A 20,909-nucleotide genomic window follows, 5' to 3' on the forward strand; every position below is an offset into this window, starting at 1 on the left:
AGTGGGACGTACTTGTTAATGGATTTAAGGACCATTCTGTAGTTTTATTTCACCAAACCTTTCACTGATCTATGTGATATTTTTAGGCTTTCTGGTCTGGATTCAGTTTTGCTCATTCATCACAGTCTTCCACTTCTGTGCAATGTTCCCCAAAGTGATCATTGGGATCTGTAAAGTCCCTGTATGCAGTGCGAAACTCAGCTGCCATTCAATGCTGACATCCTGTCACCTCCGTTTCATATACCATACTTGCAAGAACTGCCAAGAACTGGTTGTATGATTGCCTTTGCTTCTGACCCTTGACCTTTGGCCCTTTACCACATTCTGTCTGCTTAATCCCTTTGGTGTGGTTTGTTCCAGTATTTTTGGTGACAGTAACAATAACATCAAAGTAAAACAGCAATATAATGTACCCTGTAACTTGTAACACATGTAGGATCTCAAGTTGAGAATAAACACAATTAAAATACATTTTACAGTGCTCGCAGTGTTTCCTGTATTATGTTAAGGTTATGTGGTTAGAAATTTAGGAATTCCTATATATAGTGGAACTTTATATTGCTGGGAAACCTTTTTGGGAAGAAGACAACTGGGCTGTATTTTGTTATTTTTGCCAGCTGTCCTTGTAGTGAGTTAAGTTTATTTTGGGAGTTTGTAACTTAAACCTTGTGGCATGTCAGTTAGCAGTCTTACTTTATACATGTATACTTTGGATCCCACGTGTTACAGGCAGCCTGAAACAGAATATCAAAACCATAACGCGTCAAGTGCCTTTGAAGTCATCATAAATGTTAGAGTTGCAATGCAGCACATTCAGAATAATAAAGGATGCTGTGCTCAACAAGAAAAAAGATGCTGCAAGCAACCAAATTATAATTAACTACAGTGATTAATAACATTCTGAACATGGCTAGGTGGTTTTATCCTAGTGAACAAGTTCCAAATGTGATTGCCTTCTACTTAAGCAGGTAAAATGTTTCTGTAAACTTCGGATTTCATTCTGCTGCTGCCATCATTAGGGAACCCCATCAGTAAAGATGAGTAAGCTCTTTGTGTTCCCTATACCATGCTTCAGAGATAAGGTGCATCTCTTTCTTCATAAACCATATCAAAGTGATAGGTTGAAAATTATCTTAGTATCAACTGTCTGTAGAACTTTGCACTTCCATGCATATTTGAATCTGAATGATCAATTTTTGGTGCTGATGAGAGGCTTAAATATTGCTATATAACCTATGTGTTATATATCAATTTTGCTTTGCCTGTTTTCTTTGAAATGTGCATTTTGATTTACTGAAAGTTGTTATGGGGTTGTCCTCGAAAGCTTAGAATTTCTATCAGTTTTGTCTGATTGGTAAGTCTGCTAGTATTTTCATTGGTTAACTCCAAACATTTTTTGATTTCGGGATGCTCAATGTCTGAGCTGTGATTGAGATTATTGATGGTTTTTCTTCTTTGTTTCCTATTTTGCTTTAAACGAAGGATCTTTGAATTTGGTTTTGACTGTCAGGGTACAAATTCCAAACACTGATATCAAAGTAAGTTGATGGGATTTTCACAATACTTTTATTAGTGTTCAGTAACTCAACAACAAACACCTGGCCAGCAAGTGCCACCTGTCAGCCAAAGGTCCCAATAATTTTCCTCCTTCAAAACTGAGATTCATTAATATCAAGTTGATTCCCTTGAGGGCAGAACTGAATTGATATTTAAATTTTGCCTATAAAATAAATGCATAGTGGTTGTTGGTATCAGTAATGTTTTTTATGAGAAATGATTAGAGTTTATAGTGTAATTCTTAGGTTTAGACTGTACTACCCCAATACTTTTGGTGGGCTCTGTATTTAGTCAAACTAGGTGACCAGATACTTGTGTTTAAAAATGTTGTGTTTGACCAGTTGGACTCAATCCTTTAGACCATAGTTTTGTTCCTGTTGTGCAACAGTTTGTATTTTGAATCTGGTGATTAAAGTGATCATGCTTAAAAAGCACAATAATGAATGATGTTTTGTAGCAACAATCCATGCCCGTCAGTGTTTTTTTTTAATAGATCCGCCCTAGATGGTGTGTGGTGGCATTCGTAACCCTGGGACCATTGACTAAGTTCCACTAAGGTCTACAGCCTTAGAAATGGCCAAGGCATCTCCTGAATGCGATTTATAGGCTCAAATCTGCCGAAAAACTGTGAGAAGTGGGAGAGTTTCATGCAAACGTGTTTCTGAAACTTGTTGGCAAGCCACTATCAAAAACTAAATAAGCAAATTAGCTGTTATTTATAACTCATTTTCATCTTAACACAAATTAAAAAAAAATACTCGGCAAAGTGATGCACTTTTTTTAGTTAATGTTAAAAGAAGTTAAACTTCAGAATTTATGTACATCTTTTGAAACAGAAGGTCCTCGGACAGTAGCTGATAAATTATTGCAAAAAAGAGAAGTAACTGAAAAATAATTTTAATTTTTTGCAGGAATCTGCGAAGGTCTCCGACCTTAACCCAAATGCAAAAGTATGGGCAAATCACGTGCTTAACTTGGAAGCCACCGGCTCGACCAATAGTGCTCACAAGTCCTGGAAAGACACCTCTGAGATTTCCGAAGACCCTTGTCCCGAAGGTAATATCTTTTTCTTTTTCCTGTTATTACTAAAATTGTTGGAATCTTTCTCCGATAATAGTTTATGAATATAAAATGACACGATTACTATTCTACTGATGTTTCCTGTGGGTCTCTCCTGAGCAAGCCTCCACAAAGACATTGAACTCATTGTTCAACATCCTTCTCTGACTTTGAATCTTTTAATTTCACTCATTATGACACCAGATAATTCATGGCGCTAGCATAAGAAAACCTAATTGTGAATGTTAAAAATGCATCTCTTTATCTATATGACAAATAATTAGCTCTAGTGCTTGTTGCATTATTACGTTTCCATTATCTTTATTAGCCCATTGTTCTTTATGCTCTGCCATCTGAGATTTCCATTTATCGGTCTATTCCACCCTGAGATTAAAGATTAAATCTTAATTTCTTCATTGCCTTTTGTTTAGGCATAAGACCAATGACTTGTCGGACTCTTTATTGTCTTGACGGTATGAAGTGCCTTGTGGTGTTTAAGCAGCATGGCAAGAGAAAAGCAAGCTCTTTCCCTGTATTGTCAGAACACCTGAGATAACTTTGTATGAGGAAGTCTTGGTCAAATAAAGGGCACAGACGTTTGCTAATATTGGATCTATCTTTTATCTGACCTTATTCCTTAAGAGTTTTATTAAGTAAAACCAGTATTTTGTACATGCACAGCACTGGGCAGAAATATTTAATTTTTATCATTTCTGTCCTATTACAAATCCCTGATAATGAACAAACTTGTTTGTTTCAGATAGATCTTCTGTCATTCGTCATATTATATTAATTTATCATTATATGTGCACACAATGTTATGTGTACTTAATTGTAAGATTTGTCAATGTAAGTCTTATAGAATTACTTTGTAATTAATGCAAGGATGACATAAAATACACACATACCTGAAGAGTGATGAAGATCGCCTGTTAAAGGGAGAGAAGTTGCCTTAAAAAAATGTTCTGCTTCAGCAATTACTAGACCAGTTCAAAGAAACCAGGAAGCCAGCCAGACAGCTTTCTGGAAGGCAGAGGCACCTGATTGTGTTTGTTCCTGTTTATTTTAAATTTTTGTTTTTCGAAACATTTTTAGGCTATGAAGCCAACAGTGACAAAAACAAGCAGTATCATCAGGAGCCCCTGTTACCTGATCCAGATGAGCTTCCTCCAACAGCGTTAACAGAACAAGCAGATATGAATGCTGTGACGCTGGAATGTTCGGACACTGTGTATGCAGAGTTTGAATCTATCCATGAACCAAGTCGAACAGGTAGGATAAGATAAGACTTTATTGATCCCGTAGGGAAATTGATGTGTTACAGCAGTCCAGCCCAAGACAAGCAAAAACAGACATCAGAATAGACGAAATGTTATACAAAATGAATATACAATAAATAAAATTAAATACATAGGTGTGTGCAAAATATGATGATCATAGTCACTGTAAAAACAATAAAATATGTGCAAAATTTGCATAGGTTTATACAGATTGATTGTCCAAAAAGTACAATGGAGCAACATGCTGTCCATAGACGAGCAAATGAAGGACTAACAGTCCTAGCCTAGGGCAGCGTTATACATCCTGACAGCCGCCGGGAGGAAAGACCTGCGGAAACGTTCCCTTGAACACCGTAGCTGGAGCAGTCTGTTACTAAAAGTGCTCCGCTGCCCAGTAACAGTCCCATGAAGCAGATGAGAGGTGTTGTTCATGATGGCTGTGAGCTTGGTCAGCATTCTCCTCTGAGCCACCACCTCCAGGGGGTCAAGGCTCAGCCCCAACACAGAGCCAGCCTTCTTTATAAGTTAATTGAGCCTATTTGCATCTCTTGTCATGATGCTGCTGCCCCAGCACACAGCAGCGTAGAAGATGGCCGCTGCCACCACTGATTCATAAAAATTGTGTAGCAGTGTTGCACACACACCAAAGGACCTGAGCCTCCTAAGAAAATAGTCGGCTCTGACCTTTCCTGTACAGGTAAGAACATTAAGTACTGTGGATGTAATGTATTGTAAGTGATGGGCATAGTTTGCGCAAATATGAAAACTAGCCCATTAGTGTGTAATAGTCTAGCTTTTATTAAGAAGAGCAAAAAATGAATTTCAGGGGTATGCCATTTGACATTTTACACCTGCAGTCATATTATAGACTTTCTTACAGTGTTACATTTATCCTAAATCTGGTCTCAATACGGTGCACATGTGCATATTTAAACTTATTTTCTCTTTTTACAGCCATCTCTGCTCTTGTGTTGTTGAATGTTGGTCTTTAGTAGTTCAGATTGAATTTTAAATTTCATCAGTGTGGAGCGGTTATAAATTCTCCCTCATTATTCCATAATTCCATAAAAAGCTAATGCTTCATGTTTGGGTATGACTGTTAATGGAATTAAAATTTAACAGTTACTTTACAATCTTTTTTCTTCCAGCTTTGCAAAAACAGAATTTTCTCAAATAACATATTTGCTGAAGCTCACCTAAAATGGAAAGGAGAATTATTTATAAAACCAGGAAAAACAACAAAACTACCTACAGTAATACAATTGATGGTCTATGAGAAACCCACTCTGCCTTTATTGGCATATTTTATAGATTTATTCTCTCCTACTGAATTGAATTTAGGAATTCAGGGGAAACGGGGTGCCATCTTGAGATGAATTGATCAATATATATCTGCACGTAGGGGGAGAGAGTGTCAGAAAGTTGTCACCATACCTTCCTACGTCTGTCCAATTTCATGGAAAATAATGAGGAAATTGTCTCCTTATGTGAAATGAGTATTTGGATTGCATATAACATCCTCTTTGAGACATTTCAGGATGACTTTTCCTGAAACTCATCTAGGCCCAGCTGCGTTGTTCAGCTTGGATATAGCAGATTTGCCTTTGACATGTTAGCTGGAGTCAAGACTTGTCACTAGAGTTTGGGGTGTACTTTTAAAGATGTTTCCTTATCTATAACTAATGGCTATTTCAATGCCCCTGCTCTGTTTAATGTGTGGCCTGTTTATGAGAAGTGTGGCTTCTCAGTTGAAAATTGCTGCATGTATGTAGTGGTTTGCCTGTAAGTTTAGGTATTATTTGCCTTCAAAAACCTAGGTATTGCAGTGCTTCTGGGAAGGAAACTGTATTTGCCTTTGAAAGCCTAGACCCTCTTCATGAATGATTTTTGCATGCCTAGTCCAGTGCCCAGTTTAAATGGCTAGCTACAATTCAAATTCAGCAGTAAAAAAAAAAAACTATTGTAAAACTAAACTATGTAAAAGTTCTTATAGATACTACTCAGTCCGTCAAGTTATTGAATATGTTGCAAGCTATGAGGATGTGTTAATTTCAAGGAAAGGGTAATCTTGCAGAAGTATAGGTCATCAAAAGGAACATTGTCACTGCTTCCTTTAAATGTGATTGATAACTACGCTGAATTGTGCAGATGTGCTAGAACTGTGGTGAATCTCAGTATTTGATCTTAGAGGCACATAAAATATTTACACACAGTTAATGGTGTTGAATAAATTGCCACATGTCAACAATGAGCAAAGAAAATAACCTGTTAATCTGCAGTATTTTGTTTTCTTATTCACCCTGTTAGATTGTACCACTGATGGGTAAAATCTTCAATCTTGAAATGTTATGCAGATTTGAGTAAAACTCTAGAATGCTTGCTTTTGCACCATACACATTGTCTCTGTTTCTGCCATAATTTAATGTTTAGAAGTGGGTATAGAACAATGTCACCTTGAATTGGCTTTGGCTTTCCCTCACAAGCCTCCAGATTGCTATCAGATTGGCTGTGTTTAATCAAGAAAGATACTTGTAATAGCACAGAATTCATGTATACTCTTTTCTAAATTAAAATATATGTGAATGTTATTATAGTTGATTATATAGATAAGGAAAAAAATTGAAATCTTTTTTTATGAATAGAAATATAGAAAGTTAGGAGGAAAGATATATGAATAGAGAAGTATTCTGAGCAATGTCTTCCTTACAATTAGTGGTATCGTTCTCTAGAAATATTTTCAATTTAGGATTGTCCCCCTCTTGAGACGCTTGTGTTTTTTTAAACATTCTACATGGAGACTTTATACATATAGCTGCTGTTTATCCATGTTTTAGATATTGTGTATGCCTGATGTAAGCTGGCAAAATTTTACCTGGATTCTGTGGAAGTACAAAGTGCTAGTATGTATTCATTTATATAGGGTTTTTGATATTAGGTCTCAAATGTATAGAGATTTGCAAACGGTTCATGTATAAGAACCTTGGTAAGGGAGAACCTTATGATTCAAGCGCTACTATTGAAAATTTCTGGTTTGTGAATCTTATCTTCAGTAGCAGTATGTTAAAATTCAGCAAGCATTGTGGCTTTTGGGTTACTTTAAGTCCTACAATAGTCTTCCTTGAAAAATACAACAACATGCGAAAGCTAATGTGCCATACTTTTGAGAGCTTCTTTTGTTTTTTTATGAATGAAGATTTGATTGTTTTTTAACTGCTTTCCTTTATTCAATTTTGAAGATTGATTTTTTTAAAGATTTTAACTTGACATTGTTTTTGGATTTGTTTCAAAGTATTCACTTTTTAAAAAAAATTGAATGTAAAAAACTGTGCATCTCAACTTATACATGTGAAGTGTATGATTGTTTTGCAGACTTTCAATACAGTATATGAAAGCTAGACAGTGAGAGAAAAAAATGTAACATTAAAACTGCCAGAAATATTTTTTAAGTGTCTGGAAAAAAAGTTGTATTGTAAATCCGTTTGTACTCTAATGCCTTTTTTAAAAATGTATTTAATGGCTTAGTTGTTTAGCCTAGGTTCTGAGTCCTTTTCCTGGTCTCCTTATTCCAGGGATTCTCAAATAGTCCCCTTTAATCCATTCCATTGTATTTCTTTGCTACTGCCACCTCCTTCAGTTGAGCTGAATCAAAGAAATAAGGTGACTGTGCCAAAACCTTGCAGAGTGAAGGGTTTGGACTTCTCTTGCTCTTAAGCCTTACAAATCCTACGTGATTTCTTTTGTTCTCTGAGATGGTTTAGTCCAAATCTTGAGAAAGCAGGTTCATAGATCTTGTCTGCAAGCCCTTAAGGAGTTTTTCTTGGCCTTTTGTTTGTTCTTCTGCATTTCATTCTCCTGTTTAAATAAATAATTATTCTCCTGTTCATGCAGTAGACGCGTATACTGACTTTGTCGTACAGGCAAAAGCAGCAAAAATTGATTTCTAATCGTATTTTGTTCATGGTCCTTACTGAATTTGTCTGGAAAAAGCACAGTGAAACCTTAATAATGCAATATTAAATCTCACCAAAGAAGTGTTCTTGTTTTCAGGTGGAAATGAGCTGCTTCAGACAGACAGTCAGGAGGATCTTCGAGAACATCTGAAAAAGACTTTGGAGTTCTGCTTGTCTCGGCAAGTAGTCTGTTTTGTCAGTTTCTTAAAACACCGTAGGGTAATTTTTGATTACTCTTCATTTGGCAAAATTAATCAAGTGCATGACTGCACTGCTGTCGCTTGTAATTTTTTTTTTCAGATTGTTTTAATTTCTGTTTCTCCATCTCTACTGCATTTTTAATTAGGAGGTTTTGAAAGGTGTACAGCTAAAAAAAAACTTTTACAGTGAACCAAGACTTTGTTACAAAGTTTCTCATATCATTGATATGATAGAAACAATTCAGTTTTCTTTGATCTTAGTTCAAGCTGTCAAAGCCTAATCATGAGTACATTACAGGCTGACCTGCTGATGTAACCACTTGTATTAAAGTGGAAATTGCTAGTTGGCCAGAAACAAAAGCAATTGTGGTTCCAGTTACTCTATAGTGAATTCCTTTTGGTTTTTATTTACATAGTCAATTGCTCTCACAGTTTAGAGATATTCACTGACCGTACCAGTGGACATCATCAATAAAAGTGATGTCATGGATGCAACAGGATTACTGTTCTGTACCCAAACCCAAGTGTTACCTTCACGATCCATAAGTTGCCCTTGTCAGATTTCACTGCAGCAATGTTAATGTCTTATCTCTGGAGTTCTTGTGCCACAAATGCAGTGCAGCATACAGGACTGTTGTTGTATGAGCAGTCCAGGAGTTTCCTCATGTTCCAGTTCCCCAAATAGTAATTAATGCTTGTACGTTACCGAAAAGGAGCAAGCAGAGCAAAACCTTTAAAGCACTGCTCAGTCTTAGTTATAGCTGCTGAAATATGCTTCTGCCTCAACCCAGGTGCTCGATGTGTCACAGGGACCTTAGTACCAGATTACGACTTGTAGTTTCCTGATATCACTATCCTGACTCTGTCTCCAGCTGTTCAATAAAAGATATGGAGAATGTGCTATAGAAGAAAGGTGCCTTTGTGTGACCCCTTTTATTGTGGAGAGGTTGTTAAACATCAGCTCCTACATCCAAGTTTCAGAAATGTGATCTGGAAAGAGAAATCATTCACCATGCTCTCGATTAAATAAGAAAGCATACTTATGGAGCCATCCTAAAAAGCCCTACAGCCCTCAGTGCTTGATTCTTACAGTGAAGGGGTTCTGGAGGTTCTAAAATGTTGTGAGGCACATTTTCCCTGCATGGTTTAGGTACACTCATTCCCTTAAAAGACAATATCACTGTACTTGGGTACTGCAGCTTTTTCCTGGCTGGAGGGGATGTCTTCAAGAATAACAGTGCCCCCTTCCACAGAGCATGAGTGGTCACCCAATAATAAGCTAGACACTTATTTTATTTATAAAATAATAATTATTAATGTCATGGCCTTCTTAGTCACCAGTCCTTAACTCAGCTGGGCATTTATGATATAACCGGGAGCACCTGAGACAGTTTGTTCTACCTCCATCTACCTGGTAGAGTGGAAGATGGTAGACTCTATGCACGTACAAGCCAAACTGGCAGCGTGTGATGGTCCAGCACCCTATTAAGTGAATTTATGTTGGTGTTTCCATTTTTTGTCCACCCGTTAGTGAAAACAGGTCTTCACAGCAAGTAAAGTGGCTCCAGGACCACAGGAGTCCTTCAGATAGTCAGTGCTAACGCTAGATTGCTTATTTCCTTAGGTCTATTTTCAGAGTTTGAGGGGGTGAACATAGGGACCTCGGTTTGTACATCAGCAGTTAAAGGCACTATAAACAGTGCAGTTGCTTTTTAAACTGTTTTCCCAAAATATCATAGAAAGTGATACTAAAAAGCTTACCCTAGAACTCTGCCCTAATGTCTGGTAGTATTATGAGGATTAAATATAAGGTTAAGAAAAACAAAATTGGTGCTGTCTCCCTGCATACTGCCATGAAATTATAAGCAATGTGGTAACTACAGTTGTGTTAAATTGATGCATGTGACATGGACACATGTTCTTATTCATTGGTGGTGAATGTGTAGAATTAAATGGAAAGGGAGATAATAGACGACATAGCATTGTTTTGTGTAATTCAATTGACTGAAAAAAATGAGATGAACAAAAAAAACCCTTTTTTAACGAAGCTTATTTTGCAGAGTGACTCTTATTTCTTAGTTTTGTTTTGAAATATTGGCAAAAATGACCGTGGCACAAACCCATGATGTGAGCAGTGGGTGGCCCTCCCTGATTGGTTGATCGATCGATCGATCGATCGGTTGGTTGACTCTGCACTTAAGGCTTTTCTGCGCTCTCATTGTCTATGGAGAACTTGCATAAAAAACAATTATTTGACATTTAGCAAGTCATCGAGTTGTAGGTTTTCGAAAAAAAAATCCATGGAAGGATAGTAAAATGAAAGAAATTGATTTCCTTTTCTCCTCCATTTAGGTTTCTATTTCTTGTAGACCAGTTTTTGTTCTTATTTTTGGCCATTTTTCGTAGTTTTCACTAAAAACAAATTTGTATGTCTATTATCCCAATCCCACTTCATATAAAGTATGACCTACATCATTTTTTCACTAATTCTAAGTTAGTTTTTATCATGTTGTAAAGTATATATAACAGAATCCAAGAGCTTCAATACTCGATTGTACGTTTTTGTGATACTGCCTATTTCTACTTAAATACTTTTTAGTTATTTTTTAAAAATACTTCTAAACAGATTGTTCTAGTTTCAAGTGTTTAAATACCAAAATCAGTGTAAAAATCTGTTGGTTTTCTTTTATGTTTATTACAATTCATAGAATTGTCATTTTTACTTAAAATTACGTAAAAATCAAATATTTTCTTAGTCTGACTTGAGGTTAGAGAATCTCATGTTCATTTAGAATGTGAATGATAGGTGTATGTATTATAAAATGGTGCCTCATATCACAGAAGTTTCTTAAAGTGGCATAAATGCATTTAAGGAGGAAAAACAGATGGGGTAGAATGCGTAATCTCCAATTTTCTGCGAATATTTGCTAACTTATTAGCAGCCATATTGTTTTCAAAGACAAATCCATTTTATGTTAGTAATGTTTCAGATGGTTAAGCGGGTTCAAATAAATTAGCATAAACCCTTAAAGTTAGGAGTCCAGTGTTTAATGCAAAATTTCTCGTGGTGTAAAAATAGACGACAATGAGAGAGCAAGCCTGGTAATTCATGAAAAGATCACAAAGGCAGCTGAAATTGCCAGTTTGTGTAGTCGTCTTAAAAGAGGAGCAAATGCGAGAGGTACTAATTATGAGCTGTTTTTCCTTTTGCAAGAAATGCACAGTACTACTTAAAAATATAAAGCTTTATCCCGATTCATGATCTGAAGAGTTTATTTCCTCATGAATAGAAACCCACCTAATGCCTCTTCTTAAAGTAATAACCACTCCTTGCTTGAACTCAGGACTCATCTCCTAACTGCCAGTTACTTTTCCTGTGCTTGTAATACCAATATTGAGTTACACTGTTTCATTGACATGATTTCTACAGAATTGTCAACAGGGAATTCTAGTGTGGTACAATATCTTCAGTGCCTTGCCTTTTTATTTCTTTAACAGCTGCATTTGGAGTCTTGCTGTGAAACTCTCTCTTTAAGCCAGGCCCACTAAAGACTGTGTAATCAGTGTCCTTTGAAAATGTTCGAGTTTCCCCTTTTCTCACCCTGTCTGCCACACCTAATTTAATTTCAGTAGAGAACATTTCGGTTTCTGCTGCCAGCTGGGCTTCCTACTGTTTACCTGGAGTCAAACTGTATTTCAAATTATGCTGGAAATGCCGACCTTACTTTATTATAACCTGCACTGCACAGCTGAATTTGCCTTTAGACAAAAAGTGTGTCTGGAATTCACACTTTCAACTTGGAGCCTCAAGATTCATTTTTTGGAAGTCGAAATAATTTTACTTCAACTTTTTCCTGCAACCCACCAATTCAGCACTTGATGGACCAGTTCTGTCGTTTGAGGCAGGTGTTTCCACAGGGACCGTATATAATTGCATATAATAATTATTGCATATAGTTGATATCTGTTTTGCAAAAGTCAGTGTAACAGTTAGAATCAGCACATTTTCAGGTGCAGTAGAAGAGGAGGTTGTGCTGATGTATGGTTAGCCATTGCAAGTGTGCTTTTATACAGGTTTATACAAAATGGAAGTGTTTAAAAGTAGGTACTATGCTTTAGTTATAGTGTGGTTCTCCAGAGCTAAATGAGCAGTCTGTTCTGTATTCTCTTGCACAAAAAAGACTCAACCTGCGTTTAGAGTGACAATCTTAGAATGTTGTCTGTATGGAAGAATCTCGCGACGTGTTATTAAATCACCAAATTAGCAGCACTAGCCTTAATAAGGAAAATGTATAGAGAATTAAGTGCCAAAAATAATAGTTGTACTTTGGGGAAAATCATTTATTAGCATTGGAAGCAAAGTCTTTTTACCTTTCCTATTGCTCATGACCTTATTACTAAATGTTAGTAGATATTTGTGATGTGTTGTGAAATCAATATCTGAAAAGCTGCAATAGAGCAGCTCTAAAAAGAAAGCAGAAGTGTGATTGCTGTACCTGTAGTAAGGCAATTTTTTCTTTTGCTATCCTATTAACAGTGTGGGAGGTTACAAAGAACATGAGTTTGCTTACTCCATCCAGCTCATTTGGTGTTATTAATTAATATGAAGATATCATCCATTCATCTTTTTTGAAAGCCAGGATTAGCCAGGATATAAGCTTTGACAACATGGTTGGGTAGTTTATTATAGATTCCTTCAACATTTGTATAACAAAGTACCTGCATTTCTTGGTTTTAAATGCACTTGTCTTTAATTTCCACTTTTGACTTTTAATTGATGTTTCACTGTTGATTCTAAAAACGTTTGTTGGATTGGCTTTGCTCAGGGTCATTAATGATTTTACTTGCTTTAGTCACTTCCCTTCATAGTTCTCCTTCTCTGAGTACTGAAACAGTTCAGTGTCAGTATAAAAGGTTCCTTTAAGTTCAGTGATGTATCTGGTTCCTCTTCTCAGGACTAATTCCAGAACTACATTGTTTGTTAATATAATGACTAAAACAGTACTAAATATCTAGCACATAATGCAAGTATAACATGATATAAAATAAAAAAGGTCTGTTTTAATACAGGCTGGATAGGGTCATAACAGTGTATATAAATAGTAAAGTACAGGGTTTGGTCATTACAAGGTTTTGCTTAAAATTCAAGGTATCCTGACTGCCAACAGATTTAGGCAGATTGTGATTCACCATGCCATTCCCTCAGGAATGAATCCCTACAGAATGAGACTCATCTTTTAGCATGACCCTAGGCTTACAGCCAAACAGAGTGAAAATCTCTTTGGAATTTGAGTGCTATGGAATATTTGGAACAGTATTCCACAGTCCATCATTCTTTGTGAGAAGGAAAACAAGATGTCAATCTTTGTATGAGCTCAAATACCACATATTAATGTTCTGAGCAATAAATTAATTAGTGTTAACATTTTTCATAATGAGCTGTACTTATTCGTGCAAACTTGCTTTATAGTCTAGTCTATATATATCTCCCTTATATAACCTGTTAATCCCAGTTTCCATTTTTGATTCTTGTTATACACTTACAAGATAAAAAATATGCCTTTCTTATGGTGCTTGCTTATGGTCCTGACAGTGCTAATGATGTGTATTGGAGTACTTGTACACAAACAGTTGGGTATTAATTTGCTTCTATCCACTCTATTTGGCAAGTTGTAAATGTCTTAGGAAAAATCTGATCTATGGGATATGCGAACTGCAACATCAGGCTGGAACACAATACTCATTCATTAGTTCTTTGGTTTATGTGGGAGTTGTTTGCTAAATGCACACTTTATTTCTTAACTACAAAGAATTTGTTGGTGGGAGGCTTAGGCAAGGCTTGTAGGGAGTGTCATGAATTCTGTTTTTCTTTTGATTTTAGTGAAAACCTTGCTAGTGACATGTACCTAATCTCTCAAATGGACAGTGACCAGTACGTGCCAATAATGACTGTAGCAAACCTCGACCATGTCAAGAAACTCAGCACTGATATGGATTTAATTGTCGATGTCTTGAGATGTAAGTTTAGTTTTTTTCCTTGTCATTAAGCATTTTAAAAGATTTCTGAAAATCATTGATTCAAAACCTTTACAGCTACTTTTTTGTGTACTTGATATTTATATAGTAAAGCAAATTTAAATTGTGTAGGAAAAAGTATTAATTGCATAAACGTAAAGCATTGTATACAGTGTACATTGAAATATTTAGTTTTTCATTTTTGATTATGATAAATAATACAAAAGGTCTTTCAGAAATAATTATGGTTTCTGTGTGAACAGGAGCATTATTTCATTTATTTGTTAACATTACACTGTGTGTAAAGATTAAATCTTTGGAGACTTTTACATGCAAGAGTTTAAATGTCGTACAAAAACACATTATGTCCTACAGTGCGATTGCATAATGGTATGTGGTAGTGCTGTGAATCACTGACATTATGATTTTTTGTAGCCTTGCCTCTAGTTCAAGTGGATGAAAAAGGTGAAAAGGTCAGACCAAACCAGAATCGCTGCATTGTTATTCTTCGAGAAGTCCCCGAGTCCACTCCACTGGAAGTAAGTTCATTTTTACAGTGTTTTTCAACCCTGTTTTTTTTAAACAAACTGGAATATCAGAGGTTTTCAAGCTTATATGCATTTTTTTTTGCTGTTTCACAAAATAGTCATGTCCCATTTCTTTAGCTCTCAATTTTCAAGTCTGTATCTGCTAGTAAATTTCTAAATGTATGCTTGTTTTTCTTTATCAAAGTTCATACATACAGTAACATGCATTGCTATGTAAAGATCTCTTTTATCAACTCACTACAAATACATTCGAAAAGGTGTATTTTTTAGTGAGATTCATTAATAGCTCTTCACTCTTAGATACAGACTATATTTCTGTGCAGTATATTATAGATTTTTGTTATAGTTTATCTTTTACATTGAATTTTCTGGCATTACAAGCGTAATTAAATATCTGTATGTTACAATCTTAAGATATGAGGTTCTTAGTTGTTTTGGGTGTCAAGAGCTTTATGTTGGCTGGGTTTTGTATTTCTTCAAAATTACCTTGAAGTCAAGAAGCTAAAAAATATCACTCTTAATTCTGGTCTCAAAGAACAATAATGTCTGGTAGTATCCTTTGCAGTATTTAGCTACAGCTTCTTTCAGCACTTCAGACTATCTCTGTCCACTCATGTACATAATTTCTGAAGGCAGGGCTCAACCAAGACTCAGTTCTTCGTCTTGTTTTTTAAGCAAATGAAATTAGTTGCAGTGAGTGAGAATTTCTCTGTTGCTGTTCACATGTGATGTAGCTATGACTTGTTTGTCGAGTGTAGTAATTGGACAGCAACTCTAAATCAGTGGCAACCACTGCTATGTTAGCATACCCTTAGTTCTTCCCAGCTGATGCAGCAATTGTCCCATTTCATTGCAGTGAAAGCAATTGCAGGTTTTCTGAAAATTATTTTGAACAGTACCTTGTGCTGGATATCTCTTGCTTGTTTCTTTGAGTGCATTTGCATAGACCCAGGTCTATGCTATTGAGCTTTAGTGGTAAAGTTTCTGTAAGATTCTCATGCCTTTTGCATGTTTTCTAGGATTTTATCACAGCCAGCAGCCCTTGAATAACTGTCTGTTGAATCATTCTGAACAGAAAAAATATTAACATGAAAAAAAATATTCTCCCATATAAACCAGCAAAACGAGATGGAGGCATTCCCCTCCCCTTCAATTAAATGGACAAGAAAAATAGTTTCCCAAACTGTCTTGTCAGGCTCTTAGTGTATTAAGTGGGGTCTGCCAGACATTGGCAACTCAGCAGTTGATTGCTCAACCTGCCCACACCTGTCTTGATCTATTTCAGGGTGCATCTGCTAGCAATGTGGGCTTCACCACTTTAATTTGACATTCCATAGACTTAGACAGATGGATGCAATACAGTAACAAGTTTACATATTAATACACATCTGTTTTCATATTCCTGTAGCTTTTACATAACATAGTTTCTCAGCATTGATCGTTTCACAGATGTGCAGATGAGATCTTGAGCACTGCAATCAGGCATGTTGCATTTAAGAGACGAGACGTGTAGGATGAGACATTATGCTTTGCCTCCCTAGCAGAGGGCACTAGAGAGCTGTTGGGTTTTGTGTTGGCAGCTATACAGCTCTAGGCACTTTTGAATATGTATTATATTAATCCTGTCACCTGTGATTTTACTGTAGCTTCCATTTCTGTCTCTTCATGTACTGGCTGCTATCCTTTTTGCTTTCCCTTTGGCTTTGTATCAGCATACATCTGTGTGGCTTGGAGTAGACCCCATATGGAAAAAGTCATGTCTAGGAATTCTTTCCTCATGTAGCCTAAACAGTAGAAAGACCCATCATATGTCTTTGATGGGGTCGTATGGGTGAAATGTGGTTTTACATCACCCAATTATAATCAGCTTCCTCAATTCTTAAGTAATATTTGCTAGTGTACATGTATAATCCAGTTGGATACCCACATACCACCAGAACTGAAGTCTACCAGCCTGCCATACCACCACCTCTACAGAGCTCACAATTAATTTTAGGAGCTGGTTCTTGTTAGATTCTCTCTTGCATTATGGAATGAAAACTGTAAATACCAGTGTAATTAATTCTTAGTCAGATCTGGAACATCTGGTGAAACAAAGGATTTCATCCAGGCAACTTCTGTGTAAAATGAATGATAAGCTACAAATTATGCTAGGAAGCTTTGTGCTTGCAAGGAATGAATGTGTTTTAAGGGCATTTATTTGATTTTTTTTTCCATCCTCCTAAATCACACACGCAGTATTTTATAAAAATCAAAGTTGATATGTCTACCACTAGAACTGAGTGTCTTTATTGACTGTTAGAGTGAAACCTTCCCATGTTAACTCTCACGTTAATATCTGTTTTGACAGGAGGTGGAATCTCTCTTTAAGGGTGAGAACTTGCCCAAATTCATCCATTGCGAGTTTGCCTACAATGACAACTGGTTCATTACTTTTGAATCTGAAGCTGATGCACAACAGGTTAGCTCTTCCCTTTACTAGTTTGGAATTGCATTCAGTGCTATTGCCATTTAGTTTAGGGTTCCCTTTTTTCAAAGTCTACTTGTAGTATCAGAAAACCGATACTAGCCTTTTAATCGAAGTGGTTTCACTTATATTCTTTATTCAAATTGAGAAGTTTTAGTTTTTGAATGTTTGAATTCAATTTATAACATTTGGTACCTGTAAAAATCATAACAGCATATCCATTATGTATTATATCTGATTAATTTTCTTTGGAACTAATGTAATATGCAAAAGCAAGGATGCAGATCTCGGAAAAGTTATTTAAGGGTAAGGCACTTTGAAGGATTAAAACCTTGGACAAACTCACTACTCTAAGATGATAGAGTGTGCATCAAAGTTGGCTTAAAACAAAATTAAGTGATTTGAATTATTCTAAGATGTATACTTGAAAACTGGAAAAAAAACTTTCTAAGACAGAAGAATCACATTATGCAATTTATCCCTGATATTACCCATTTGCAACCCAGATGGGCAATTAGAAATGGTACCTATATTGCTATGTTTTATGTATGTCAGTTTATAATACATGCAATACACAATGTTAAAATGTAACTTTGAACATTATTAGTTCTGTAATGTCCATAAAATTACGTATAGCACAACATTGGATACCTTCTGTATAGTAGAATAGAGGTATTAAAACTGCTTTCTTCACAACTTTACATTTAAACGAATGGCTTCCATCTTATGTGTGAAAAAAGCATCTTATAGACAATCAGGTGGCTTAAGCAGAAACATTTTCTGTCGGGATTAAGGAAATAATTATCATCTTTACATTTTAAGGCTTACAAGTATCTTCGAGAAGAAGTGAAAACTTTTCAAGGAAAGCCCATCAAGGTACAGTGTAGTAACATGAAAATCACCATTCAATATTCCTTTATATACTTTTTGTTTTGTTTTCCTTTTAATCTTGCCTTTTTGTTTAAAGAAATCTTGCAATGTAATGTATATTATATTGGGTTAATAACGTCTGAATAAGCTTGTATGAGTGAGTTAGAGAGAGAATTATGATTACAGTCTGCAGGGTGACTCAACCATAAAACACCTCATTTCGGCATAAGATAGCCCTGGACAGTGTCTTTGATTGTGACCAGATTTGCCTATATGGTATCTCATAGTTGGTTGAGACCATTGGATCTGAGTGCATAACTACAATTTAAGAAATGGAATAAAAGTTCCTTTCTTTTTTCCCATTCAGGCAAGGATCAAAGCAAAGGCAATCGCCATCAACACTTTTTTGCCAAAGAATGGCTACAGACCACTGGATGTGAATCTTTACGCTCAACAACGCTATACAACTTCATTTTACATACCTCCAGTGTACAGCCCTCAGCAGCAGTTTCCACTGTACAGCCTGATTACTCCACAGACATGGTCAACAACGCACAGTTTCCTAGATCCAGCATTGGTGAGTGAAAAGTACTTTGTACTTTGGTAAGCTGATCCTAGAGTAATGTTAGTTTTGAAACGATATGAGATTTTGTTTCTCAATATTTTGCATCTTCATGTGCCACACTCAATGACTGCATTTCAGGGTGTTTTCTATTGACACAAAACAGAAGCAATAACAATAGAAACACATGTATACATCATTTGATGCAGTAAATTAAACAGCAGCTACTGAAAGAAGGTAAGATGTAAGGCAGAATTTGCAAGTGCTGACTGAGGTGAAAGACCTGTTATGGGAAAAGAGATCATTCCGCAGTGTTGGAGCAATTGAACAGAAGTCTTAAGGTTTGGAGCCACATTTTGCTTGGTGTAGTCAGGAGCCCGACCATAAGAACCCAAAAAGGTGAGTAGGAGTGTTTTGAATTTAAACTCCATGAGGATCCTAGCTTGACAGCGATGGTCATGCACTTTAAGAAATCCAGCATCACCAGTTTTTTTTTTTTGTTAATGTCCTGAAAAGGAATAGCCGCCTGTGTGGTTTTCACATCTCGGGTTTGAGCTCTGATCCCCGCAACAGAACAGCACAGGGTGGAACGAGGAAGTGCAGGCAGACTCCTGTGGACCGCCCACCTCCGTGCCACTAATGTCACACATTCACAGGCTTTGCAGTAAGTTCAGCACCTCCTGGAGGAGGGGAATTCATTCACAGCACTGCAGACCAAACCACGCCCAGAACACTGCCGGCGTTTGCTGTTTCCCTGGGACCTGAGAGCCCTGGCCAACCAATCCCAGCCTGCCCTCTGTGGCACTCAGCCATTTGTGTACCACTGCGTGGAGGTATCACAACTGCAATCACCCGGGTGAGACAGCTCATCCTGCACTTGAGCAAGAGCTTTTACAAGAAGATCTTTTCAGGACCACCTCATTTTAGTATTAATTCAATTCTGAGCAGCCAAGTTCATATTGCAACTTAAGATCTAGTTTGGACCCAGCTGCAGGCACCAAACCATAATCAAGCATGTAAAATACTGAAGAATGCATTGCCTTCTCTACATCTCACTGGGAGAGACACGAATCAATAACAGCTGCTTTAAATGGGGGAAAAAAAGCTACACTGGTGCAAGCATATACTTCAAATGCAAGAATTGGACCAGAAATGATCCCAAGATTCCAGACCCGTACTTGTACGGATTCCAGCACCATCATTGGTCACATTGAAGCCGCCACATTTCCCAAGCTGAGGAGAGCTAATCAACATAACTTCATTTTTTTCATTTTTTTTTGGGGCAGAGCTGATAGAGCTTGATTAATTGTGGGTGTCATGTGAACATAAAGCATGTTCTCAAAATGTTTTATGTTCTCATAGAAATGAAGTCTGATTTACAAATAGTCTGAGTCTGTGGAAACAATTGATAGTATAATGAATGGGATTAAGCACTGCAGAGATATCCAACCTTATCAAGGATGAATAATATCCAATTTGGGCAAGTTTTCTATAACTTACTGTGCCTTGGAAAAGTATTCGCTCCCTTCCAATGATGCCCCATTTTGTTGAACTACAAATGTATCTCACATTTTTCTTAAAACCTAAGTATCCACTTTGAACACTTCTGAACATTTTGAACATTCACATTTTGATTAAAAACACCAAAAATGTGTAAATTTGCAATTTCCACGGAATGCATTGCAAGGCAATTTAGATATGATTAAAACCATGACAAAAAGCAGTTCCAGTAGTACCAACTACACTGCTCTATTCAGCTAGATAGGGTAGTTAGAAGTAACAAAGACAGCACCGAGGTCCAAGGCAAGAATGAATAAAAAAAGTCAGCAGTAAATCATCAGTAACCACAATAGGAGTTGTTTCAGTACTGTGCATCAATCTGAACCTCAGATGAAATGGTTCATACAGTTTTCTAGTGTTACTGAATAGCACCAACCATTCTTGGAACCTTTAGCAAAAATAGCGAGTTAGTCATTATTATTATTATTAGTAGTAGTAGTCAATAATTACTGAGCAGACTTGAATCTTTCTGCATTTGTATCAAAGAGATAATACCTATAGGTTTGGGGGCCAAGAAAATGACAAGATTGCTTGAATTCTGATGTTAAGAGTGGGGGGAAAAACAAGAAAATTGATTGCATCAGTGTATTAGATTGTTGTGGTATGAAGTTGTTTTAAGAGATGATGAATTGTGGGGAAAAAACAGGCTCTAAGATTTCTTTTCCTTTCTTCTGTTAGCTTCCATGGATGTAATCAGTGTGTTATTATAATATTGTTGGTGCTGCTTGAAGGCAAGTAAATGAACAGATAGGCTTGTTATCCTCTATCTGCATTCATGTTTACGTCCATGAGATTTCATGGAGCAAATACTAGGCTCTTGTTTACTGTATGAAAAGGCTGA

The 20,909-nt window shown here is 36.5% G+C and overlaps 1 protein-coding gene across 3 annotated transcripts in view; it reads left to right on the top strand.

Annotated features, from left to right (window-relative positions):
• Window positions 1–20,909, top strand: part of larp4b (La ribonucleoprotein 4B) — an 83,771-nt gene that overhangs the window by 42,717 nt on the left and 20,145 nt on the right. For all 3 annotated transcript variants that reach the window (XM_088918301.1, XM_088918302.1, XM_088918300.1), the window contains 8 exons: window positions 2,469–2,613; window positions 3,712–3,888; window positions 7,944–8,025; window positions 13,928–14,064; window positions 14,497–14,600; window positions 16,960–17,070; window positions 17,899–17,952; window positions 18,314–18,523. In XM_088918301.1, coding sequence (XP_088774427.1) covers window positions 2,469–2,613; window positions 3,712–3,888; window positions 7,944–8,025; window positions 13,928–14,064; window positions 14,497–14,600; window positions 16,960–17,070; window positions 17,899–17,952; window positions 18,314–18,523 — 1,020 coding nt within the window. The remainder of the gene's footprint in view (window positions 1–2,468; window positions 2,614–3,711; window positions 3,889–7,943; window positions 8,026–13,927; window positions 14,065–14,496; window positions 14,601–16,959; window positions 17,071–17,898; window positions 17,953–18,313; window positions 18,524–20,909) is intronic.

The sequence above is a fragment of the Atractosteus spatula genome, chromosome 6, assembly GCF_055471065.1.
Source record: "Atractosteus spatula isolate fAtrSpa1 chromosome 6, fAtrSpa1.hap1, whole genome shotgun sequence".
Taxonomy (NCBI): domain Eukaryota; kingdom Metazoa; phylum Chordata; class Actinopteri; order Semionotiformes; family Lepisosteidae; genus Atractosteus; species Atractosteus spatula.